The following is a 27,862-nucleotide window of genomic DNA, read 5'->3' as shown; positions in this document are numbered from 1 at the left end:
CTAGTCAATGCGGAAACTCCTGGTTTTTTTACTTACCAATGGTTGACATCGTGAAACATGGCGCGTCAATGATTAACCTCAGAAATACATTAATAATTTATGTGATAAACATATGATCATATGATACATGAATCACCTGTTGTCAAAATGTATTGTATGTATTGATTGAATGGATTTTATAAGGTCAATCTAAGGTTATCGCTTAGGGATTACTAAAAATTTCAGTTAGTTTTGTGATAAAATACTAACTTTAAATTAAAATTTTTTATTTATTACTATAAGTCATTATTAAATAATATACAATCTTATGTTATTTATCCTGAATATAGCCTACAAATTTCAAACATTTTCATAAAGAAAGATCAAATGTAGATGTTAGATCTTATTATACATCTTCCATCATATTTTATTCAAGTTTATAAAAATTAATGAAATAAAATAACTAAACTAACTTAATTTTCCTGATAATTTCAGAAAAAGTTAGATGCCATTGTTATAGCTCTTATCTAATCAAATTGTCTTTTAGTTCTAAGTTTTTCTAAAAACATAAATAGGTAACATTTGAACCTAGGTCGCAACTGTCTGGTCAAAGGGAAGACCAACAAGACTTCATCTAATGGATTAGAGAGGAGAATGGACTGGGATATCTTGCCAAGGGATCTCTAAATTGGACCCTTGTGGGATGACATGGTGCCTGAATAGAAACGTGGGTGCATCCCTTTCCTTCCATAATATTTACAAATATGGGCCCCAAGTGTAAGAGGGAGCAAAACACCGAGGAACTATTTTAGAACCCATTATCTAGCTCACATCGCATGCAATCAAATATTATTTATTCCTTCCTCATATTATTTAATATTATCATTCAAAACTTAACTATTTCATTTGTTAACTCTTTATTCGATATGGATCTAAATTAGATGTTTGCTGGCCATAGGGTAAAGTTAAAAAGTCTTTTCAAGGTGACTATTGCTAATGAGCATGTATAACCACATGTTTGATTTTTAAATTCAAATGAGAATCACAATGAACTTGTGCTTAATGATGGATCGTGTACTCATCCATATTGATTTAATTACTCAATTTAATTTTTTGATTTTTTTTCGTAAACATACGATTATCAAATTGATAAGTCCATTAATCAATGGACTAGAGTATAATTTAAATATTATATTATTTTTTTAACATCATTGGATATGGCATGATGCATCTTGATCAGACACATCCAATGGGAAAGTTACTTGGTGCCATTTCCACTCTGCACATTCTCCTTTCTGGGTAGGTAACTATCAATGGCCACCACATCAATGTGCATCACTTCTCCATGAACACTACACAACCCAAAATGATGATGTAAATGATATATGTTTTAGCATTATAAGCAATCATCAAAATCACTTAAATTCAAGCATATACCATGGTCAGCATGCACCCACATGTGCCTCCATTAACAGCTGTTAGTGGGCCTGACGATCTTGGCAGTTGTTTTATATTTTTAAAAAAAACTAGTCGTATCATATGTCCATTAATGAACAAATATATCCCATTTACCCATGGCTTGTTCAAACCAAGTGAATCACAGCCTAATAAGGGAGATGAGGTTTGTTTTCACCCCTCTAAACCAATTTCATGACTTTTTATATCACATTTTTACCTTGTTTTATATTATTTAATAAAACAGACATAATTTCAGGTCCCCTCATTGAAAACTAAGTAGGCAGGCCTACAGATGGTCCAGAAAATGTGGGAGATGTCTTTTACTGTAAAAGAATCTAGGGTGAGTGATAATCACAAATAATATGCTAATTTTTATAGTAATTTCATGCACTTGATGTGTTTATTATCCTTGGAATTATCATAAATCCATGTTATTAGAGTTTAAAATGATTTATTTTATTTTTATTCTCAATTTCTATTTTTTCTTTATTTTATGGTGTTTTAACATAATTTTCTGACATAAATTTCATGAATAAAATACTTTCACGACTCAGAAAATATCTACTTAGATATATATAAATATTTAAAGGGGTTCATTATATTTATATGGATTTTCTATTATTTTATGGACTTTACTGAAGTTAATTTCATTAAGACAATAATTTTATAATTCAAAATTTTAATTTTTTATTTATTTAAATATTTTTAATGAATTAATTGAAAATTTCCTTTCCTAGAAGTTTTTGCGTAGCTGAAAAGCCACCATATAGTTCAAAGGAGAGATAAAATTGGTGATAAGATAAATTATAATTGGATGGCTCAGATTTCCATTAACACCATATATTTTTCCCTCCTCCAAGGCCCTATGTTAATTTAAATGGCTAAGGAATAAGCTAAGAGTTGGGGGGAGTGAACTAGATTCTTTAGTTATATTATATTATGATTTTTAAGTAACCTAGGATTTTTTTAACTAGGGAATGAGGTAGATGAAATTGAAGACACGCTTATTTTTTAAAACAGTTTATGCTTATCCTTAATGATATCTGGGATATCCATCCCAAGGTGATGATTTGCGCTAGCCGTGTTTGCGTGAATGCCACCTAGGAAAATCACTTGGAAATAGGACTGAACATGGCTACCAAAAGGAAAAAAATTGGTGAAGCTCTATTGTCCTCGACTCCCAAAGTCTTCTTTGAAGAAATGCCACTTGAACTACTTCAAATTGGTCCTAAAGCCTTCTTCTTATGCCCCAAAGCCTTAACCTGATTCATCACAAAGATCTAATAAGGAAAAAAAATTTAAACAGAATGCATTTCTCCTCAACCACGCTTAAGATATAATCACTCTCCTTGAGTAGTATTCAAGACTACGCCTAATTTCATGTATTTCACTTGGAATATTTTTAAATCACAAAATTTTCACTTCAGAGATAAAAATTTGCAAATGTAATTATGAATTCCCAACATCTATACCTCCTTTTTGTGGTCTGTCTTTCCTTTAGTCTTCTCCTCCATGTTTCTCTTTGGATGAAATCCGCTGATTTGTGTTTGACCTTTGGTGCTTAAAACTAAAATATATTATTTATTCCTAAACCAAATGAGACAATTTAAACTGGTATGGACTTTTAACACAATTACCAATAAATTTTATCTCAGAAAAAATATTCAAACTCAAATCAAATCAATCTCTAAAGGTTGATATTTTCATGCTATTAATCAATTTTCTGATTCAAATCCTTGTAACTCTTTTGAAACACAATCACAATATGTGATCCTAAGTTCTATGGATTTTTATGAATGTTAACAACTAGTTCTAATTTGAATAAAATCTCAAAATCAATCTAAAACTTATATTAAAGATGTCAAACTTATCAGAGGGGTCGAGGATGTGCAAATTTTGGAGGTCAGCCTTCTTTCCTTTGAATCTTGAATAACCCCACACCAAAAATATGATTCCAAGTTCTATGGATTCGGATTGATGTTACCAAGAAATATCCTCTTGAAGAAATTCTGAAAAACTGCTTGAAATTTTCTTCAAAGGGTGAAAGAGCTCTCTAGCTTGGGGACTGCATTTTCAAAGAGCAAGGAAAATAGGGGGTTTAAATTAGGACTCAAAACGGTATAAGGACTCAGAAATCCAAAAGGGCATAATTGTAATTTATCAAGAGTTCAACAGATGTATTGATTTTGAATAGACAATATGAAAATTAGTTGTTATGCCGCCAATTTCAGCCTTATAATCTGAAATTTTCACTCTAGATATTATCATTTCAATAAATTCAGTAAATTCAGTAAATGCAGTTATGTTTACTGCATCATTTCACTCTAGATATTGTCATTGAATATGAATATCTTGTTTTTATTAATGTGCATTAAATCATCAATAAATTCAGCCTTAAATAATCATAGGTAGTAATTAGGAATTTGATGAAGTCATTAAACCAATCAAATGAGGTAAAATCCACACAACTATTTTCAACAGGGTTAGAGAATATGTTTATCTTCACATCATACAAAATTCAAGTCTTAAATCAGTGACTTGATGTGTTCACCATATAGTCAAACTACAACGCATTTTAATATAACTAAGGACACTATTTGGTCTTCACTTACACCCATTCAATTTGTTGATTGATGACTTATTGTCCCTGATCACGACCCCTCTTACGGAAAGCATTACTTTGACCATTCATCAATAAACACACATTAAAGCATTTTACTAAGATCCCATTAAAGCCTAATCTTCATCATATAATTTGGTGGGTGATGTAATGGACTATCTAGTGATCTTTCGAATTGTGTTGCCCCACACAATGCTATCTTATATTTATGCAACACTGCTGGCTTGCGTCACCCCATTCCATCCTCCTGCATTATCCCACGTCATCATCCTGTGTCACCCCGTAAACCACCCTCCCTTATCACTGCACAACACCTAAGCATCAACCCGTTGTACAGTGTTGCCCAGCGCAGACATCTCATGAAGCACTTCGTGTCACACTCATGTGTCATTGCGCATTTTTATCCTTTGTTGCCCAACATGTCACCCTCCCACGTTGATGTGCATCGCCCAAGCATTGCCTTGCTTTTCTCACACACCCAAATCTTGCTCATCAAAGGACACCATCCTTCACCCTTTTTTTGTTCACTATCCTCACTCTCAGCACCCGCCTACCATGCTAGCACAGTGTCAAAGGTACACTCTTCACTCTTTGGTGATCCACATTGCTTCGTCACATGATTTCATGTGGTCTATAGTTTGAGATTTTGAATTTGGGGGTTTTTTTATTGTAGTTGTTGTAAGGCAGCATCCCATCCACAAAATCATGGTTTGAGTTGACCATGTGGACTAGTGGCTTTATTTATTCAATCCTATGTTGTCTTAAGTCCTCCTATCCCATTTCTGTCCTACTCCTCTGGCATCAAGGACATATCAAACACTTAAATCAAGCGAACGCTTAAATCAAGAAAGATATTAAAGTAGGAAAGGGGCACTCAACTAGAGAGGACAAAGGCCGCCATCCGTATTGTAAACATCCTTAGAGAGGACCATTTCTGGATTTGTGCGTGTCATCCTTGCGCATGGGCCATGCTAATCTTCTCTGTATCGTTCCAATTTTATCGGATGTCCCCGAAGGGACAAACATCCTTAGAGAGGAAAAATCAAGAGACCTCGCAATATCCACTCTTCTTTAAGAATTTTTATGCTGAATAATTGAAGGCAGTTCGATAGATTTAGCGGTCAACATCACTTGGCTATGTGGAGCAATTTCCAACGTCCCTGGGATATATAGGAACCCAAGGCATATTGAATCTCCTCCATTAATCCTCATCCTTTTCCTGTTCTCATTGAATAGTTGAATACGGAATTTTAATATTTTACCCTCTTCTCTCAAAAAACACATCAAAATAATATCCATTTCACTCCATCCACCCATATAATTAATTCACATTTATATCCATCCATTCATCAGTTAGCGACTTAAACTGGAGTTGTTTATCTCCACAGTGTAATGGAGGGATCGAGCAACGTTTATATTCTTGGTTACAAGACAATTAAGCAACCGTCCATGATGTTCCTCTCTAATTAACGTGCAATAACATCCGCGCATTATCCTCGCCTCGAACTTATCGCGTAGGGAATGAAAGGAACTGAGAAATAATTACACATGAAGCAATACGTACGGTTTTAGTAGAGTTGGACAACATCGAGACCACACAATTCCAATCAAAGCAGAAAGCCCCTCAAGAATCAGAAGCAACCTACGGAACGATAATTCTTCACCATCCAAGCGCTCTTCTTCACTGCCAGACGACGCAACTCGGAGGCGTCGGCTTGAAGGAAGAGGATGAGGCCATAGCCATCTCCGGCAACTTCTCCTCCTCGTTTGACTCTTCTTCCACCAGACCAGTCGCCTCAAATATCTCTGTCTGAACTTCCTTGAACCTCGCCTCGGAAAGAGACACTTCCGCCAAGAGCTTCCACGCGTAATCCTCTGACGCGTCCACGTAGTCCTTCCTCCTCTTCAGAACCATATGCCCACTTATCTCCCACACCGCGGGGTTAACCTGAGTGTCAAGGAGCTCCTGGCTGACCTCACCCAGTGCCTGCTTCTCGGCGTAGCACTGCAGGGGTTTTCATTATTTCTCGATCAGACGTTGGAAAGGAGAAGACATCTTTCAAAAATTTTGATTTTTTTAAAAGAGCCCATTTTGAGATAAAGTTGAGAGGATTTTTGGGTTTGACTTTACCTGGGGGAAGAGGAAAATTCTTTTGCCGGAGTCAGAGATGAGCACGTTGAAGGGGATGTTGTTCTCTTGGAGGAAGATGCATGCGTTGGAGACAAAGTCAGAGAGAGAGCGCAGGTCGCTTCCGCCCTCGAAAACCAGGCCTCTCACTGGGTAGTTCATCAGAGTTGACACGTGAACTCCGCCCTTGGCGCAGGTGAGTCTCCTCGTTGGAGCCTTTTCGACTGGGAACGGCAACGAGAGGTAATAGGCCTGGCCAGAATTATCATTTTCCGTCAACCCACGAGGAAAAATATACTTTTTACACATTCAATTAAGATAACGATAGCAGAAGTAGATTTATTCACAAGGAAAGTGAGGGAAAGAGTACCTGAAAGTGAAGATGATTGATGGTGGCGAAGGCGCCGAGGCTGTTGTAGCCGAGCCTGAAGTAAGGGCTCCCTCCTTCCTCCGCCATTTTCACGGCGAGGAAGAAGCTCTCCGCGTCTATCTTCTGGGGAAAGCAGTCTAATACGCGGGGAATCAAGAGCACATGTCCGTACTCGATGGGGCTGACCTGAATTTCAAAGGGCAGATCGAGTGAGAAATAAGAAGTCGACGAGAAGAGTTAACCTCTCGTTAATGGCGAGGAGGAAGAGATTGATCTTTGTTTAGAGTCTCACGTTGATGGTGACGACGTTGGACTTGGTTGATGCGCCGACGAGGGCGCCGTCGAAATAGCGAGAAGTCCCATTGGAACTCTCCTCGAATCTGAAGAGCACCTCTTCCTGTCCGATCTTGGTGAAGTTGAACTTTTTGGGATCGAAGGGCTGGAGGACTTGATCGACGCGGAACTCGGTCGGGCGTTTCTTCAGGTGGCGGCCCTCGTTCAATTGAGCGATGAAGCCCTGCTCGCCCTCGATCACCTTCGACTCGCATGCCGTAACGTCGTAGCGGAAGAGCCCCTTGCTCTGTCGATCCTCCCACTGAAATTTAATCATATTTCAACATAAGTTTTGAACATTCAGAAGTTTTCGGAACATTTGGAAGTTTTTCGAGAATCAATGAGAAGCAATAAGGATTAATACTTTAGATTTGAGTAAAACTTGAATTTTGATACGAAAATTATTCTGAAGCCATGAATCCCGAGAGCATACCTGGCCGAGAACCAGGGTGTTGAGGAAGTCGATCGGAGAGTCCTCATCGGGCACAGATGGGCACTTCCCCTTGACATTCTCTTGTTCTTTTCCCGCGTTCGTGAAGGTATACAGCGGGAGTGTCGACACTGAAACCAGATCGACCACTAATTAGATGAACGTAAAGAAGAGAAGTAAAGACCTCGCTACAAAACCCAGATCTCAGAAACAGAAGGGACACAAACAAAAGAGGAAGATCGAACAAAAGAAAAATCCTCGAGTGATGAAATCAAGAGATGGGGGGAAGAGAAATAAGAGCAATTACCGGGAAGGCAGCACTGACCGAGGCAGTTGCGGCCGCAGCCGGCAGTTTCGGAGGTCTCCTGAAAGTTGGAGACGACGGTCGGAACTCGTTTGATGGTCAGCATCGTTCCTTCTTCGGCAGGCGACTCGGGAACCGATCAAGAAGAGAGAGATCTAAGAAGAAATTTACAACTACTACGGGTTAGAGGGGGGAGAGGGGGGTGGCTTGAAGGGAGCCGCCGCCGGCGAGGAAGAGGAGATCGGACGGGCTGCCGCCCTCTGAAGGGAGAGCTCCCCTGCCGCCGTGCGCGGAGGGGCTCCTCTTCTTATCGAAGAGGAGATGTAAGTGAGCGATGCTGTTCCTGCTCTCCACCTCAACGGTTGAACGTGGCCGCCGGCGAAGGTAGCGGCGGCGGATCCCCCACCGCCCTGCTCCTGCCAAAGCCGTGGTGCCCTTCAACGCCGCTCGCTCTCTCCTTTCCTCGCCACAAAACTCTCGCCAAGCGCACAACTGACCCCGCATGCGCCGCCGGGGCGTTATATACAACCAAATGGCTCGGCCCGAATATTCCGGCGCGCACCGCCGGGCGCCTGCCGCGTGTCCCTGGCTTTTGACCGGTGCAAGTTGAAGCCGCAAACTGCGGCTGGCGGTGGGCGATAGCCCACGCCTCGCTCGTTTACGGCCCCAAACTCTCCCGGCCGCAAAAGTCCAACGTCACGATCTTCGCTCGCCGACCAAATATCTCTTCTTGTGGCTGCTGCCGCCTCTCTCATCTGCATGCCCATCAAAAGAATGCGCCTTTCTATCTCTTCTCTACGTTCCACATGATCCGTTGGCTTGTAGTAATCCTGACAAGATGCTCTCCTTTTTCAAGTTTTGGAAGATTTTGACGTGCCCTTGTGACAGTTGGGCCCCTCTCGATTATTCAACATTATAAAATTATCGCAATTAAGGTCGGTTCCCTGCGCTTCGAGAGAGTTCTGTGCGTTGAGATTTTCCTGGCCACAGAGATGAGCAACTTGGGGACGTCAGCTGTCCACGGACAATCCAGGAGACTTTTGAAGACTTTCTGTATCAGAAAGTACTTCAACTTAGCTCTTTTGTCTAGGATTAGATGAGTGTGGTGTGTATTATTTATAGAGAAACTGACAACATGATGATGACCATCATTGGGGTGTTTAGTATAACACGTTTCAGCTCCCTCTTTGGGCTTGTTATTTTATCGAATACCTAGATGTTGATAGGTTTATTTAAAGCAACTCATGGATCACGTGCTAAGTCGAACTTGTGGTTTATTGGATTCGAAAGGGTTCCTGGTTTTGTGGGATTTAAGCACCGAATTGAATTACATTCTATATTTTTGCGATTACAGAGGTGTATTAAATGGACTTTCTATATTTTTTCAAGTTGATAGTCCTTGGGATGGACGATCTGATTCCTAGCTTTTATGGGACCCGATCTCCATGAACTGAATTTGATCAAAGGGCTCAACCATGGACCCATTGGTTTGTTTCTTTTTTTTGCACCAATCCGTAACCGAATTGAATCGCCCATCACTTGCTGACAAAAACTGACCGCAAATCACAAGAAAGCCTAAATCTTCTGGTGACTAATATGACTTTTGATGTAAATAATTTTATCTCAAATGCTGGGTTTGTTTGTGGTCTTTACTTCGTTGACTTGGCCGGCCCAGTGCTTTTGCTTAGGCAAATAATGTAGCAGTAGTTAGAGGAGAAGAAGAAACAACTTCTATTTTGGGAGGTGGAGATATATTAAAGCTGTGGACTATCATTTCGTATGATATCTGTGCATCATCTTTCTTCTATTATTGGTTCATTCTAACTCTATTATTTAGATGCACACGGATTCATCTAGGGATGGGCGCATGGTTCGCAGCGGAAATTTATCCAAAGTGGACAAATTTTAGACAGCCCCAGACCCAGGGGCAGTGAGGGTGGCAAAGTTAGGGCAGAAATTCAAACCCCCCAATGCCCCGGACTGCTGTTCTTTTTTAATTATGATTTGTTATTCTTAAATAGTGATATGTTAAAATAATATGTACATGTTATTTATAAATGTAAATATAAATATTTTTATGTAATTTCTAAAGTTTTATGTAGCTGTAATGATACAAATAATTTATATTATGAAATAACTAGGTAGAGTAATATGTATTTATTAAGAAATAAAAAACTATTATGGTATTTCAACTAGGTTTATTTATGTAAAGGATAGTCAACGTACTAAAGATGTGAGTAATCAAATTCAAAATCCTTATCAATCTTCCATTCTATTCCAAATAAAGGCAAATATAAAAAGTTATTTCAAAATCCTTAAAATGCTTTCTTTCTAATCTAAGTATAGGTGAATATTAAAAACTCAAAGGACAGTCTCTCATCAACTGGAAATAAACACACAGAGTATAATTTCTTCAAGAAAGAAAATGCAAGTAAATGCTTGGGGAACAAGAATCAGAAGCTCTCTTAAATTATTCAAGATAAGAGCATTCTGAAAAAGTTCATAGCATTAGGGCATCAATTGCTGTGTTCCTGCTACTTATATGGCCAATCTATCACACAGCCATCATAGCATCATCATCATCATCATTGCTCTCGTCCAGCTTAGTAGCATCATCAATGTCATCATCAGCCCACCACTAGCACTTCAATGTCAGTTGTAGTTTGATACCATAAACTATGACCTCTTATAGTTGATGATTCCTCGATCACCAAAGAGGAGTCACTTTGACAGCACACTAGTCGTTGACCCCCAAAAATTTTCCTTTTTAATCCTCGCTAACCATAGATAAGAAATTTCATTTGTTATCTGCCACCAGTGTAACATTTTGACCCTCTAGATAGGAAGAGAGTATAAAAATCTAGATCATGGCTGAGATCGAACAAGTGTTTGATCCATTTTAGGTAACAATGCATTAATTTATTCTATGAGAAAGACTTGAACTGGCCAACATGGATGAAATCAATCTCTAGAAATGTCAGTATCGTTAATTTAATCGTTGAATACTAATAATAGAACAAACACATAAAGTGGGCATCCTGCTGGTTAGACAAAATTAATTAAATATATATTCATTTAGGGATCATCCAATTAAACCAGCACAAAGGCACGGATATGAGCGTGAGGTACCACAAACTAGGTCATCTTCAACACCATTGTAGCACAAGCTTTAAAGATGGAGGACTGCTACCTTGGCATTATTTTTCCCCCAAGTCAAAAAATTATTGAAATTATAATCCACCAAATGGTGATAAAGAAATGTCTTCATATATCTTTGATCATGATAATGACTTCATTTTCCATCAACACTTTTGATTAGCTAGTGGATTGTGCTGCTTTGATTAAGTGCTTAAAATATTTTTTATGTAGGGGAAGATGGGATGTCAATTCATAGCTGATGTATAAAAACTTGATGATCGCGTCACCTTGCAGAAATCTAGTTCCATCATTAACATGCTCATTGGAAGAGTTGCTTCAAGTCGCTCACATGTCCTGCCCCGAGACCTATCCACGCGATCTATGTGAATATGGATATCCTCTTTTACTTCTCCAAACTCTTTTTTAAGATCTAGTAGCTTTCCTAAACACAAGTCTCACTATTAGAGTGAGTGGAATGGTTAATAAAATAAGAAATGGGGCTGCCCAGCTCTAGATGGCATGAGGACCTAAATGATGGAAATATATGTGGCCGGCAAGCCAATCACACATTCCACATCTCGTTTCATATTCATTAATAGAACATATTCATTGTAGTGCACGTGTGATGCGTATAATGAAGTCCATGAACACATGATCAGACTTAGTGAATTATGATGAGATCGTAATACGGAGGTCACTAGTATTTAAGCATGTGTTCTAAACATTCCTATTGAAAGGATACGCGAGAAGGACATCGAAGTATCCGGATAGAATAGCACTATCTAGCCTCACTCATATGATGAGTATGACCGTTCCCGTAGCCATTAATGTGGAGACACTAAGGATAGATAGTGGGTGCTCTTTAATGGAAAGAGTTCACTAAATTAATCCGTACGAATCCCTGACTGGTATTATACCAAACTTTCAATCAGGTTGATTCACATCACGGTTGTGTAAGTGGTCCTTAGACCTGAGACACCAAAGACACCAAAGACCTTAGACGGACGGTTGTACTTTGGCTATGGCCTATGAGTCTCTAATCATCTTCCTTTTTTAAGGAAGATGATGCAATGAAGTCCTTGGCCAAGCCAGTGAAATATCAGAGAAGAGTTCTTTGATGATTTCCAAATGCATCAGTACTAACTCGGATGACTGATTAGGGTTTGACAGTTGACCATACCCTAAGTCGTCCAAGGAGCGTCAAGTGGATGAGGGATTATACATACACGGTAATGATGACGAACATGTTCCATGAGTAAGTCGATAACACTCCTTTGTATCTTCTAGGACACGAGGTGTAGCTTGGCACCCCACGTGTCAAAGACTCGACCTATTGATTGGGTTAAATTGATCCGACATTAATAAATCTATATGATGATATAGTTAATTAATTTGAAAGGCCAATAAAGGTTATTCGGCTGCTGGAGTCATTAACTAGACTGATACATGGGCCTAGAGAGTCACACGCAAATGGTCTTTTGGACGTCGGAAGATATACTTAAATTTTGGGGGTTTTATGAAAAATACCCACTTAGTTTAAATAGGGGAAGGCCCTGAACGAAATTCACCCAGGCCAGAATTGTTCAAGGGCCTTTCCCGTTCTTCTCCACTCTCCCAACACCCCCCTCTCCATACCCGATGTGATCAGGACGACGTAACGACGCCGATGGAGAAGGAACGGGGCTCGTCAATGAGAAGGAGGAGATCCAACGTGCTGAGGACCGCGTGGATACGTCTAGAGGCTTCACACGTGAGCAGCTTGACTCGGCTCACTTCAGGATCCAAGAAATCATGGATGCGATCCGTGGAAAGGTACTCGTTTTAATATTTTTATTGATGCCGTTACGATTTTGCAAAAGTTTTTTGCTGCCAATCGTTTTGTTTTTTTCATCCATGTCAAGGCATCTACAACCCAACACTAAAATGGGTGGCCCCTCTGTATGTATTCCAATTTTGGTATTTTCAGAAAAGTCATTATAACTTTAATGTCCTAATAACACTTATTAGCTAACCTTATTAATTAGCTATATCAATATATGTATATTGAATAATCAAGGAGTAATTGATAGGTTAAGCTTCCAGCACGTGGGGTGCAAAGCTATGCTTCATGGTCTAACAAATATAAAGTGATGAATAACCTCTCTCATATATCCTTTATTATCATCATTTTGCATATACATATAAACCTTCATCCACATGAGACTCTTGAATGTCTTAGGGTTTTCTTTATAATCAAACACTAACCCATCAGTCCAGTAAGTACTGACGTGTAACATAGCTCACTATAGAACACCTTCTCTAATATCTCCTCTACTCAGAGGGATTTAATATATCTTCTTCAAATACCAAGGGTAGGTGATCCCATCTTGGGCTCTTAATAACCTTCATATATCTTGTTATGTCTGAGATAAGAATTTGTTGAATATCATGATTACAGACTTGTACATCTTAGTAAAAAATATTGCCATCTATCCATAAGATGTCATTTGTGCCTCATGTCAATGTACTACTTGTACAATTGTGACACGAAATAACTTGATTAAACATTATACATTTTAGAGATTCACATGGATTAATTCAGTCAAATATTTCCCTGAAAGGTACCCAAGTTTGCCCGTAGTATATGTACAATAATGGCCATAAGGTCAACCATGTTTATCCTATAAGTTGGATCAGGTACTAATGATTAACTTGATTATCCAACAATCTGGAATATTTAGAATACATGTTTGGAGACTAGTGATCAGTGTATTTTTTTTTCATACTAATTCACAAAGTGCATGTATTCAAGGACTTTTTATAAACATGATATGATAATAATGGTGAATAAATATTTATTTTAAGGAACTGGAATTGTAATTGGCTTAATGGCAACATAATATCAACCATTATTTCCTATCTTAATTTAATTATTACAGTTTCTTGGAAGACATGGATACCCACTCTAAAAAATACATCATCAAATGGATATATAATTAAAATGAAAATTATATTAGCCTTTTACATTTGTAGTCAAATGTAAATATTAGAAAGGCAATTTTTCTCTAGATTAATGTAGTCTCCCACATCAAATTCCTGATTTTTTCATGAAGTAAATAATGAAGATAATGACAATCTAAAAACAGGAACTGGCATCAAGGTCATTGAAAGAGCCGTCATTTTATTATAAAAACTGATACTCAAGAGAAAAATGACTTTACAAAAGCATTTCACTAGTGTTTTTTTACTCTATTTCAGTAAGATATTTCATAATAATACCAAATAAATGTTCAATCTCACCTGCTAATGTGCTTTATCAATTGATATATTCAATAATGCATATAAACTATTCATTTATGGTTTATGGTTAAATGATAGAAACCCTAAAATATTCATGAATGAATTTGAAACTTATGAACGACTTTTGAGACTAACCCTATATAAATCCATTGAGTTGAGCGGATACATTCTCGCTTTTTCTTGTATTTCTGTTGAAATACAGAACTTAGTAAATTAATTTTTTTAGTGTTTGTATCCAAATTGGAGAAGGAGAGCCCAAATGATGACCAGTAACAGAATAGGATCCCCAAAATTCATGGAGAAAAATATCCTCTCTGCAGACCATGTTAAAAAGGACGCATGATTTGTGGTACTAACTCCACAATTCAAAATTTTAAGTTCATTTACTATTGGATGATGGATGAAACATTAGCTAATTCTGGATTTCAAGACATCAAACATGGGTTCTAATTTCCTAAATTTATTGACAAAGGCTGACAATATTAGGGCTGTCTAATTCAACTTCTATTCCCTCTATTAGTATCTGATCTTGATATTTGTGCTCCAATTGTGGTTGGCCAAAAAAAAAAGTTTTCCTCTTAAGATCTGTTCATTTTCTTCTAGATTTTAAAGTAGAACAAAATATGGGGAAAGAATTCATTCAAAAGAATTTGATGTGTATTATTTTCCTTCCTTTACTATATGTTGTATGATTAAGGGGTAAGAGAAGACCGAAAAAGTCAGTCTTTATTGTGATGGACAATGATGTTGGCATTATTTTCCCTTCTTTACTATAGGTTTCCCTTCAATTTTACAAGTTTCATTAGACTTGGAAGGTCCCAAACTATGGATATTTTTAATGCTTGAAAACATGATAAACAATTCCTATTGCATTGAAATTTCCAGAGGATTTAGTGCAGTGTAATCAATATGTCTACAACACAACTCATTACCACTATCCTTTTCTCTGACTTGATAAGAATGATAATAACTTTCATAAAACACATCAAATTTCATTATATCTAAGAATGGCAATATCTAGGGAAATCAATAACTTTTCTTTAACTGACTGAAATTTATAATGGTAGTCCTCACATGATTCCTCATTTGGATGACAAGGATCACAACTTTCATTTTATCTAAGATCATGATAATCATAATTCCTTATGTATAAAACATAAACTCATTCCACAATAATAAAGGATTAAGTAAGTAGGTTTACCTCCAAAATCCTTTTTGAAAGGTTTGTGAACTAAAAAATATATGACAGAATGAACATTATAAATAATAAAATTAATTAAATATCAATGACAAGTACTTCCTAGCAATGGTGGCAGTTGATAAACCAGACATAAGGGTTAATATGTTGTGTATACCAAAAAATTATAATTTTTTATGCAAGCTTATCACAAGTGTTGAATCCATAGGAATAAATTATTGTATAACTAAATTCAAATTTAATTTATTTTAATGGATTTATATAAATATATCTAGTAATTAAACCTAATTTAATAAAACAAAATTGGAAAAAATAATTCAAAAAAATTATATAAATATTAGAAATACCTTAATCATCACTTTATTTATAAATAAATATATTAACCCTAATTTTGGCAGCATCAGGTGAAGGTCGATGGTGATAAGACAGACGGACTTGAGCAAATAATTAAAGATATCCAATGAGTGCAACATAGATGATGATAGATGCATATAGCCCTGAGCAGGAGAGTGGGAAAGTGGTAAGGATTTACTGTCTCTGTTAGAACCAGAGATCGAGGCAAATATGGGTGACAATTGATGGAGTTGCTGGTGGGTTGAATGATGGTGATAACCTAGGCCATCGGTAGAGATAACCAAAGAAAAAATACCGAGACATGAGTTTGGAAAGATGAAGATAATGATAACCTCATCATCAGGTGCCCAACAGGCCAAGTAATATTTTCTATTCATGAGTTTTAATCTGAAAATCACTCCTTCAATCCTTCTCTCTTGGAATCTTAGAATAGACTTGAGATTCTGAATGAACAAATCACTCTACTAATCATTATTAGTAACAAAATCCAAGGGTGCCCATTTTCCAAAAGATGGGGATAGATAGATAGAGAGGACAAAGATGAAGCTACCCTAAAAAATTTCCACCTAAAACTCTTATTAGATAACTAGATATGATTATTTACATTTAAATCATTCTACATATTCTAATTTTCTCTCTCATCTCTGATCCATGGGCAAATTTCAAGCATCCCACAATTTTTTTTGGAAAATATTAGAATACCTACGTTAATATAAATAAACTCAAAGTTTTACATTCAAATTTCTAAAATTATTTTCTCTAAAATTTTAATGAAAATTTTTTATTAAAATACCATAAAATTGTGGAAATAAAATTTTCATTCTTTAAATGTAAAACCCCTAACAATATTGAACCAAATCCAAGAATTTTAAACTGAATGGCTGATAAAAGTATTCTCTATATGAATTTAATGTCATAGTTTTTAAAATACTATACAAACTAAGAAAAATTGGAGTTTCATTTTACAATTTTAGTGAATAATTTAATGCCTTAATAAGATGCATTTTTATCATTTGATAAAAAAAACACATAAAACATGAAATTAATATGAAAAATTAGCATGTTATTTGTGGTTATCAAATATCCCCCAACTTAATCTTTTCCAATCCTAAAGAAATTCCCATTATCTCAATTCACTTTGAAAAAAAGAATACATGTTTATGCAGTGTTTGAAATATCAATGAAATGTTTATCATCAATACTCACCACAAAATGTAGGCACTTCTCTTTTCAGAAATTGCGGAACAAAACCTCGCGGTCTAGGAAGAGCTGATGCTCATGACTGAATACTATTTCTCCCAAGGCTGAAATTATAACCTAAAAAATACACAATATACATATAACTTTTACTCAACAAAAGTTCATAAAGAAAAATAATTTAAAATTTTAGAAGATATATTGTTATTTTTTAGGGTTCATATTTTTAGAATGATATTCTGATTTTTCCTTTTTCTAGTATTCATATGGAACTTTATGATGTAAGATTCATAAATCAAATATAATTATTATTTTTGAAAAAAAAATTACATTTTTTTAAAATAAAATTATTTTTTCCATAAAGTTTGTGTCATGTTGGTACTGAACCACATGGGCCAAAGATCATAGAAAAATTCTGATGATCAAGAATGATTCAGCTTCAAATAGTGATATCCAAAATAGGGATTCAAGGAGAAATGTTCAGATAAAAACTCATCACTTGACCTACTGGACATATGATGACAAGATTAATATGATCTTCATCTCTAATGAACTCAGGTCTTTGTCCTTTTTCCTACATTATTATCGTCAATAGCCTAGGTTCTCATTATCACCCATGTGATAATCATAAATTATGTGCTTATTTTTATCAATCATTTCATGTCTTTAATGTGCTTATTTTTATAGAAATGATATTAAATATTTTTTCTTAATGGTTAAAATTGTTTATTGCACTTTTAGAATAAATTTCCAAAATTTTCTTGATTTTATGGTATTTTAACATAATCTTTTGTCTTTAATTTCATGAATAAAATTAGTTTAAAGTCATAAAAACATTTATGTATATTTAATTAAATATTTTAATGGATTTATTATATTTTAAAATGATATTCTGATTTATTGGATTTTCTAGTACTTTTATGGAATTTTCTGGAGTTAAGTTCATTAAAAAATCATTTTATCAGTTAGAAAATGTAATTTTGAATTTATTTAAATATGTTTAATGAATTAATTGACCAGTCCTAGAAGTTTTTGCCACGCTGGCAATCCGCAATATAATTTGGAGGAGAGAGAAAATTGGAGGAGAGAGAAATTAAATGGCTCAGATTGCTCAAGATTGAAACAATGATATCAATGATCCAAAAGGATTTTCAGGCTGAAATTTTGAGGGTAGCTCCACAATTCCCTCCTCTATCCTAGGATTTTAGTCCTAATTATGATTAGCTGAGTGATTTACTAATTCAAAATCTCGATTGGGTCCATTCTTGGACTCCAAGAGTGAAATATTGGAGTGACATTCAGATCAAGACACATGAAGAAAAAGCACCACTCGGTCCGTCAGGCACATGACAATGAGGTTATTCAACGTCTTTTTCCAACTCATGTCTTCATCTTTTTCCCAAAGTTGTCATCTCTGATAGCCTAGGTTTCCACTCTCACGCATACCACCTTCAACTCTGCTGGTCGTTAACGCGTATCAACTTCCATCTCTATTGCGCCAATGACAATAAAATTGACATCACTTGCGACGCTCCGTCGTTTGTCAGGGCTTATTTGCCATCATCTCTGTTGCAAACAATGCAATATCTTTTTCATCTATTCCACTCCATTCACATCCATCTCCATCTACTGTCACCCAACGCTCCCAAAGTTCCGGCTAAGGTACCTTTAAATTATAACTAATTAGTATTTTTATACTATAAATTCATATTTAAATTCTCAGTATTATTCTATGAGATCTGAATAAATTATTTTAAATAGGATTAATATTCTCTGACCTTCCTAGAATTAATTTAAATTTCTTTTTACTAGTTTACTTTTTAAAATTAAAATTTTTAAAATCAATATAAAAATTCTTAAAGATATAAATCAAAGGTAAAAAATCACCTATTCAATACTTTCTCTCTTTAGATTTGACCCTTGCTCTATGCTCGTAAGGAAATCATAAATATTGTTCCATAACTCTGCATCACATAGTAATGGTAAAATCTGCATCACTCACTCCACTCCGCCACTTTCTGGTGCATATTCGTAGCCATCTACACCACAATCAGTGTTAGTGTAACTTATCCACTTAGTCCATCCATGTCATTGCTCTCAACACAATCAACACCCCCCCCCTCAACGCCCTTCTTCCTTCTCATTTCTCCCTTCAACCAAGAAGAGTGTCTTCATGGTGAGAAGATCCAAAAAACTTTAAGAAGAGTTGGAGAAGAGGAAGTGGAGATCCAAGAGCACCTTGGTTGCAGGATACTTATAGAGGTAGGACACACGAACGGCTTTAGAAAAATCTTTATGGGAGCAGGTCAAGGGTGGAACAATTTCCCCACAACATATACAACTTGTATTTTGTCTTAGATATTGATTTCAACTTCTGCTTCACAGAAGATAGTTTTCCAGAGTTCAACCAAAGCACTATAATCCAACATATATATCTTATAAGCATATTCTCTTGTTATTGTCTCTCATTCTTTAGTCTTGATAACTTTTTATGAATCTCTGTTTCCATGTCCAAGCTCTATATCAATCCATAGCTTTCCTTCTAACAAGTTATAGGTGATATAACTTGTGAAAGCAACGTTTAAGAATTGTTATAAGCAATATATGAAATTTAAGTACAATCAATGTCACAAACAATATAATCAGCAAGGGTCATAGAAAAGGGGAAGTTTTATGCCTCTTTTTCTAGACCATGCAAAAAAGAATAATAAAAACAAAAAAGGCAAATTATTTTAGAGGAAACACATTTTTTCATTTAACTATTCTCTACTAAATTGCTTATGACATTTTGCATGCTCAACCAAATAGTGAGGCCTGGTTGTGAGGAAGTACCAAGACAAAATAACATTAACAAAAGTTCCATAGTCTGAAAGGAATATTATCGAGGACTCAACTCTTGAGTAGCCTAAATGAATAAAGTAACTGAAGGATGGTGAGAAAATTCTTCAGTTACCTTTGAGGAATAAATAGATTGTGAGATCACCTTACCGCAACATGAGAAACTTGTGGCTTGTTTATTCATAATTGCTACAGGACTAGAAGCATTTAACAAGGGGTTATCATTGACATTTCAAATTTCATGATCTAGAGTTGATGTACTCCTCTACACATTAATCCCTAGAAGTTAAAAAGAAGTATGTCAACTCTTTTGTGGAATCATATGAGAATGAGTTACCTTTTATGTATGATCCTTAATCAGTTGGAGACTCCAATAATGAATTAAGGTATGTATAGATTATTGTTAAACCCTAATTGGTCATTCAATAAATTAGTAATATGAGAAGAAGGTATTCTCTGATATTTCAACTTATGTGGCTAGGATTAAGTACATTGCCTTCCTTCAGTCAATCTCAAAATATACGAGGGATGAAAAATTCCACCTTGACCTTGTAGTCATCTTTGTGGACTTGTTTCTACATCCAAATGAAGACTACTTGAAAATTTTGTGATTAAGAACTCTAGGTTATAGCTAAGACACAACTGTCCATCTACAAGATGTCTCTATCTCAAGTCAAAAGATCACTAACACAACTATGATATGAGTCAACCTGATTGATAGATGTAATACCATTCTGGGATTTATATGTATCGATTTAATGGGCTATTTCCTTAAAGAGCACCAACAACTATCCTATAAGTCTCCACATTAGTGGCTACAAGAGCTATTATACTCATCACATGTGTGGGACGTAGTTTTATTTTATTAATTATTTAGATAGTAGTAGCATCACCCGAACATGTTGGGAAGGTCGCCCATGGAAGAAGTATGACTTAAGATCATACCAGACTCTTTTATCTATCCAAACGAGAAGAATATACAAGGAGCAGGAGCGGGGCACATGATGAAAAAGGATCATTGAGGTGCATTGGAGAGTATGATCTGCTGCTTCCTTGTCTTTCTCAAGTATCCATGGGATAGGAACATTTATAATACATGGATAAATACTAGAGATCATTGTATTATTATCTCATGACTATCATCTTAGTCATTTCATGTCTTCAAGGATTTATTATGAATATCAAAAAAGATTCATAATAAACAATAATGTATTTCAATGAACATAGAAAAATTATAGGAGTGTGGTTGGCTTGTAGGCCACATAAATCCATGAAATGTTAGCTACTAATGACCAACAAATAACGCCACACATTTTTGAAGCCATGACCTTTCTAAAAACCACTGCATTAACTTCTACAATATAAGTCATTTTTTGTGAGTTGATTCTAATATTGTAGAGATATAAAATACTAACGCTGAGTGTATTTCTCATGTGATTTTTTTATACTAGTCTATGACTATATTATGAGCTAACATCATCTGACATCGACATTCCCAAGTTTTGAAGAGTGAAGGATTTTAACTAAAAAATTAAAAATAACAATACATGTATCGCATGGGGGAATTTAATACATTTTTAAATATTACTTTTCCCAAATCCAACATACAAAAAATGTTATGATACAAAATATTGTGGCGTGAGTTGGTGTATAACAAAAAGTGATAGGCTGACGCTTAAAAAGAACATTCTAAGATCATTAGCCATGAAAAGATGACATACAAATTATTAGACGTGTTATGTCACAAGCTTAACCATTACAAATTAAACCACTAATTGGAACTGAACCTTAAATTAATACAAAAATATCAATAGGTAACTACCAACACTCAATGAAAACTCATTTCTATTGCGGCCACCATAAAAAAATTACCAAATGAGAAAAATAACATATGTCAAAGAATGGGAAAGATGGTATCATAGTTTTCAGAGTGGTCACAACCAAAAGAGATCCATACCAAGTTGCCAACTAACAGAGCAGCCAATGGTTTGGGCTGTTGAGACAAGCTAGGAATGTTCAAGAATTCGGTTATAAAGAGGAACTCTCATTATGTTGACAAATTAGCAAATTCTCTCTTTCCTCCAATGATTTGTGTTTTAAAGCTCTAAAACAAGAAGGGGTTGTCAAAATTGTCAAGGTATTGCAAGGTAGATGTAAACCAAAAACTATATCTTTTCCCTTCCACAACTTTGGTTGAAAAAATAGAGTTTGGAAAAAACAAGGTCATCCAATTTGTAGGAGGGAGAGCCATTGAAGACATGGACAAAAAATCATACATTGATTGTACATCAGATACATAGGATCAAGAGATGCTCACTTGTTTATTATCTTTTTCATTTTGCTAACTTCAAAAAATGAACTCAGTCATTATAAAATAAGGAAATCCTCATAATGGTGTAACATTAAAATCCAAAAAAGAAAATAATTAAAAGCTGTGATCCCAAGCTGACATCCGAGTAAAGAGAATAGTGAGTAAAAAAAATCAGTGTTAGTTGTTCTTGATTAACACAGAACTCTGCTGCATATAATTGGCTTAAATACTATATAAATATCTCTCTTTAAGATACCGTTAAAACTTACTTCATCAGAATTATAAGCTCTGAATCTAAAATGCATAATAGATATCATGGTAATACGCATAATACAAAAGGAACACGAGATATAATTATCATAATTATGGTAAAACGCTGTAAAAAATGATTATGCGAAAACCTTGTAGCAGAATGAATATTAGTTCTATCATTTTCTCCGACGAACTCTCATTCTGTCTCCTGAGAATTCGCATCTACAGCGGAATGAGAGAGCTGCGGAGTTTAATCAGTGGCAGGTTCTCTCGAGGAAATCAAAGACGAGAAATGGTGCCCCGATTGGTTCCTCTCTCTTCTTCTTCTTCTTCTTCTTTCTCCCATGGAAGGAACAGGGGTCAACCCCGACAAGCCTCATCCAGTTTCTACGTCTACATTGCGCTTCTTCTTGCATTTGTTGTAGTCCTTTTCATCCTCTCTCATAGTCAGATTTCTGAAATGAATCGGGAAGAGCTTATGGAAAATCTTCCGGAGGTAATGCTATCTGCCCCGTCTAATGAGGCTGAATTTAAGTTTACTGGGGATCTATGTTTTATTTTTCCCGTCCGTATATTCGAAGTACCCGAGATAAAAAATATGTTATAATTACGGGCAAAGAATTCAGATCGTTATAGGTTTTGACTTCATTTCCTTGCGCTGTTTAAAAATTTTCTGGCGATTGGCTCCCAGCTTTTCTGTTATTCTTCTCAGATTATATAGCAATTTTTGGAAAACTGGATATCCTTTAATTTGTTCGTAGTGCGAAATGAACGCCAATCGTCTTAGTTACATCTCCCTTAAAATACTGTGACCTGGATACTTCTGAGGATACCTTTCACCTATACATTTTTTATTGGAGATGAAAACAATTGACCGTGTTGTTTTTTCTGGCTGAGCAGAGTGATTCATCAGAGTGATCAAGTGTTGATCCAAGCATGCTTGTTTTCATTGCAGGTTTCTGATGAAAAATTGTGGGATTCTCCCTTTGATTTCGGTTATAGCACTTGTGTGAAACGATCTAGCAAGTACGAAGGTTTGCTCTCTATTCCTATTCTGCAGATGGTGCATCCAACCAAAATCTGTGGCCAAGAATTGTCTCGTTTTTTCATGTTTATTAGGTGAATGGGCGAAAATTTTTGTTCCTCCTGAGGGACGTTTTTTCTGATGTAGCCATTGAAATTCTAAATATTTTATTGTCCTGATTCACGTTTTAAACATTTTTATTAGCTCCACGCTTACGGGACCGGTATTTAACTGTAAGAAGCAATGGAGGGCTCAACCAGATGCGCACAGGTGTAAGTCATTTGATATTTTTTGCATTACTTTATTTCTCTGGAAATATCATTTGTCCTTTCGATTAATACGCTGTTTGAAATCCATCTTGTTTCAAATCAACCAGACGCATGAAACTTCAGTTTGAAAAAAATTCCGCAGTTTTATTTTTTGCTACAGGAACTCATGCTTGATTTATCATTCCTTTTTATTGATCCTCTATTCCCTGTCCACGGAAGCATTTCCCATACGATCAATTCGATCTTTTTTTTAATGTGGGTAAACATTCGATTACCCGTAGAAAATCAATTCAAAATTTCCAAAAGAATTTTTTTTGACAATCATAATTATACAGATATGTGACATGGTTGCTGTGGCCAGAATATTGAATGCGACTTTGGTGGTTCCTGAGTTAGATCGGAAGTCTTTTTGGAGAGATTCTAGGTCAGACTTCATTTTAAAGTTTCTCCTTTGTTACCCCCATATATTATTATAACTTTTTCACTTCCTCCAAACAACAATGCTTGGTGAGCATATTCGTCTAATGAAGAGCTCCATTCTTTTCATCTGTACAGCTCCTTTGGTGACATCTTTGACGAACTTCATTTCATCCAATCTTTGGAAGGAGACGTACGAGTAATAAAAGAGCTTCCCAAGGACTCAGAAAATTCTCCTAGAACTCGCAAACATTTCTCATCCTGGGCAAGTTTTAATTATTATCAGGAACTATCGCAGCTATGGGAAGAATATCGGGTATTCTTCATTTCTTTTTTTCGTAATTTTATGAAACTTTCCAAATTGCTGGCTTAGACATAACCCATCATGCTAATTATTTTTTTCCTGTCTCAGAACAGGTGATTCACGCTCCCAAGTCTGACTCAAGGCTTGCAAACAATGATCTCCCCCTTGATATACAGAGGCTACGTTGTCGTTGTCTTTACAATGCTCTTCGTTTCTCTCCTCCCATCGAGACACTTGGAAAAGTCTATATACTCTCTATTTCATCATTCTGTTTCTGCATTATTAAACCTTCATTTTCTGAGAATTGTAATTCACTGCAGAAACTGGTGGAGCGGTTGAAGTCGAGGGGGAAATACATTGCCCTTCATTTAAGATTTGAAAAGGATATGCTTTCATTCACCGGCTGTACGTATGGTCTTAATCCTGCTGAAGCTGAGGAGCTGCGAAAGATGCGGTTGTGGAATCAGCTTATTTTCATCTTGAAACTGTAATTATTTTGAGTGTATCTGATTTTGATCATCTTTTTATGCGCAGGGAGAGGACAAGCCACTGGAAAACAAAGGACATTAACTCAACGGAGCAAAGAAGGGGAGGTTTCTGCCCTTTGACTCCAGAGGAGGTGGGAATTTTTCTACGAGCGTTGGGATATCCGCCATCCACTTGGATCTACATCGCAGCAGGAGAAATATTCGGCGGTGACAATCGCCTTTTGAGCTTTCGATCACGTTTTCCTCGTCTAGTATTCAAGGTCCGTAGATTCCTCTCCCAAAGTTATCTTAAGTAGTGTAAAATTTTACCTGTATCGAAGGAGGGTTTGTAAATGGTATGAACAGGAAGATTTGGCGACTTCTGAGGAGCTGAAAATAGTATCAAATCATGCGTCGCAAGCTGCTGCTCTAGATTATATTATATCTGTTGAAAGTGACGTTTTTGTGCCTTCATACTCTGGAAACATGGCGAGAGCTGTTGAGGGTCATCGTAGATTTCTTGGACATCGCAGGACTATTGTTCCTGATAGGTAAAACTTGTTTCCTCTGTTTTTTTTTTAACTGATCTCGTAGAAGTGTTCCAAATTTTATATTTTTTCCCAAAAAACAACCCCGAAGTGTCATAAGCATGTACTTTTGAAATATCCAATAGCTTTTGTTTCTTTTTTCCCCTTTTCAGGAAAAGATTAGTAGAGCTTTTTGATAAATTAGAAAGAGGAGTGTTGGCGGAAGGACCAGCATTGACCCAGCTTGTACGTCGCATGCACCTGTCCAGGTGGGTATTTATAATTATCTTTAAACAACAGACATAAAATATTTTCTCTCAATTAATAATTGAGATTGTTCTGTATTGGCAGACAAGGGGCGCCGAGGAAAAGACTTGGTCCAACACCAGGAATTAAAGGCCGTGGTCGCTTTAGAACTGAAGAATCTTTCTACGAAAATCCGTTACCCGAATGCCTATGCCGAAGACGATTACATGGCTGAATCAGAACTGTCAGATTGGGTTATCAAACTCAAATACACCAATAATATAGTTTTGTTTCCTTTTGCAAAGTGGTATTTTTGAAACTAAATACTGATGTATACATAATGCACATACGAGGACAGGATGGTTCTTCCGTCCCAAGACAAAAACTGTCCTGTCCGCAGGCGTTGGAAGTAGGGAACGGCAGCCGTCATCCGTCACGTCACACGTCACGGTGACGGCAACACGACGGATTACGTTATGTTGACGGTGATGAAATTAAGGGCCCATAACGGTGAAGGTGACGGTGACGGTGACAAACCCGCCGTGACGGTGATGCGACGGTGACGGGGGGCCTCGTACAGGTGATGTGTCGGGATGTCACGGATTTTTAAAAACTTTAAAATTGGTCGAAAAAGCTGAAAAACATTATATTTAAGCTTTCCGACGGCCTACCATGGCGCTAACTCGATTCCTTGGCATTTTGCACAAAAGTCCCCGCTTTAATTCAGGCGTGTAAACGGACGCTGCCCAAAAAAAATTGGAGATATGCCCCTCTGATTCTCTCTCTATATTTCCCTACAAAAAACCAAAGAAAATTCCATATATATTATATAAGACCTTGTAAATATTTTTATTGGATTTTCACTCCTGCAACGCGCGATCGAGAGCTGTTTTAAAGGCATATTTACAACAAAAATTTAAGGATAGTCCCTCTGACTTTAGAAATTACTATAAACTCCTATTTTCCTTGTAATTATATCCTTTTCTATTTAAAAATTCATGTATTCCTCGAATAAATTCCCAAAAAATAATAAAATTCCAGAAAATCTAGAAAATTCAGTAATTCATCCCCACATAAATTAACATTAAAATTAATTTTTAAACCCGCCATTTATATTTAAATAGAGTTATTCCAAACTTAAATAAATTCCATAAAATTCATAAATTAACAGAAAAATAAAATCAGAATTCACTTAGAATATTAATTAACATGTAAATATATGATAACAACCCTATTTTAAATTGTTTATATGCGTAAAATTGTGCTAATTACTTGAGTTAAGCACAGAATTTAAGGTGTTATCATTCATCTCATTGGGTTATTTATTCTTGCACAATGACAGTTTTGAACAGTTTTGCATCAATTATGCAAATGAAAGGTTGCAGCAGCATTTTAATCGTCTTCTCTTCAAATTATAACAAGAGGATGTTGTCAAAATCATCATTCAGAAAGCTATTGGTGACGTATTTTGTGATTTAAAAAAATGGAATACGATAAAGACCCTAGGATGTTTTATATAAAGATATCATAGGCCGTATTTTTGTAAAAATACGTTTACGACATTGTAATTTAAAATGCTCTATCTGGTGTTTCGGTTTATTTTTTTGGCAGAGAAGAAGTCGAAGTAAAAGAAAGGATTATTGAAGGAGAAAGAAATAAAAAAAGGAGAATAATATCTAAAAAGAAAATAGGTTGGACTTAATGGGCCTGTAAGGGTTGAGCAGGTGCTTCAGTACCCACGCCAGCCACAGGCAGGCGAGCGCGAGCACTCAAGCCCACCACAGCCAACAGGGGGTAGCGCGCCTGATAGGCAACACAACCGGCCACATAAGGTACGCAGAGGCCCACCAGGCCCATAGAGAGGAACCCGATCGCGCTTTAGAGTAGGTATGGCATTTGATTTCAATATGAAGCAGTTGAGATCTATATAGTGACGTGTTCTTTAAAAAGTTTCCATATAGGATTTAGAGTCCCACTATCTTTTATTGTTGCAGCGGGCCAGGCCACCGATGAGCAACAAACGGATCGTGGCCCAATGGGTCACGATCTAAAGAAAACAAAAAAAGTAAATTGAGATCGGGCTTCGAGCCAACCCTACCCGAATCCCATGTCTTTTCGGGCTTATTTTAAAAGACAAATATGATCTCATATGTCCGATCTTCTTAAGGAAGATCAGATGGTGAGATCTCCCATTTAATTTAATATCTTTTATTCTATTTTTCCAGGGCCTTGATTGGCTATCACGGATGACGAGGATCGTGGGACCATCGACGGATGAATCTGCAGAAAGGGAGGGTGACGGGGTTCTGACAAGTTGCAGACGGGGCGTGCCGATGTGGCAAGTGGGGGTACACTATTTTAATCGGGGTCCACGGCTACGATTTAATTGCAGCCGTCAGACCTAGATGAAGGCTATCTA

At 36.4% G+C, this 27,862-nt stretch overlaps 2 protein-coding genes and 1 non-coding gene across 6 annotated transcripts; 1 reads left to right on the top strand and 2 right to left on the bottom strand.

Annotated features, from left to right (window-relative positions):
- Positions 1 to 4,974: 4,974 nt before the first annotated feature.
- LOC144706229 (U6 spliceosomal RNA) lies at positions 4,975 to 5,077 on the bottom strand. Its single transcript, XR_013582201.1, has one exon. It is a non-coding gene; the product is annotated as a U6 spliceosomal RNA (small nuclear RNA).
- A 502-nt stretch (positions 5,078 to 5,579) lies between these two features.
- On the bottom strand, positions 5,580 to 8,285 carry LOC144705296 (GDP-L-galactose phosphorylase 1-like). Of its 2 annotated transcripts, none has more exons than XM_078577901.1 (6): positions 7,644 to 8,285; positions 7,322 to 7,449; positions 6,848 to 7,150; positions 6,556 to 6,741; positions 6,189 to 6,437; positions 5,580 to 6,062 (listed from the first exon to the last, which is right to left on the bottom strand). In XM_078577901.1, the coding sequence occupies exons 1-6, from the start codon at positions 7,726 to 7,728 to the stop codon at positions 5,739 to 5,741; spliced, it is 1,275 nt and encodes a 424-aa protein (XP_078434027.1). In that variant the 5' UTR covers positions 7,729 to 8,285; the 3' UTR covers positions 5,580 to 5,738. The 2 variants fall into 2 exon arrangements, with proteins under 2 accessions (XP_078434027.1, XP_078434026.1); XM_078577900.1 differs by having other exon boundaries at positions 7,626 to 8,282.
- Positions 8,286 to 22,368: 14,083 nt separating this feature from the next.
- LOC144705976 (O-fucosyltransferase family protein) lies at positions 22,369 to 25,747 on the top strand. Of its 3 annotated transcripts, none has more exons than XM_078578858.1 (11): positions 22,369 to 22,685; positions 23,145 to 23,223; positions 23,418 to 23,485; positions 23,818 to 23,906; positions 24,038 to 24,215; positions 24,317 to 24,445; positions 24,524 to 24,657; positions 24,738 to 24,951; positions 25,037 to 25,221; positions 25,371 to 25,466; positions 25,549 to 25,747. In XM_078578858.1, exons 1-11 carry the CDS (start codon positions 22,422 to 22,424, stop codon positions 25,676 to 25,678), a joined length of 1,566 nt encoding a protein of 521 aa, XP_078434984.1. In that variant the 5' UTR covers positions 22,369 to 22,421; the 3' UTR covers positions 25,679 to 25,747. The 3 variants fall into 3 exon arrangements, with proteins under 3 accessions (XP_078434984.1, XP_078434985.1, XP_078434986.1); XM_078578859.1 differs by having other exon boundaries at positions 22,371 to 22,685; positions 23,145 to 23,215; XM_078578860.1 differs by lacking the exons at positions 22,369 to 22,685; positions 23,145 to 23,223 and adding an exon at positions 23,288 to 23,308.
- Positions 25,748 to 27,862: the final 2,115 nt, after the last annotated feature.

The sequence above is a fragment of the Wolffia australiana genome, chromosome 7 (genome assembly GCF_029677425.1).
Source record: "Wolffia australiana isolate 7733 chromosome 7, ASM2967742v1".
NCBI classification, from domain to species: domain Eukaryota; kingdom Viridiplantae; phylum Streptophyta; class Magnoliopsida; order Alismatales; family Araceae; genus Wolffia; species Wolffia australiana.
The sequence above is the reverse complement of the archived record's forward strand: the minus strand, read 5'-3'. Positions and strand labels throughout refer to the sequence as shown.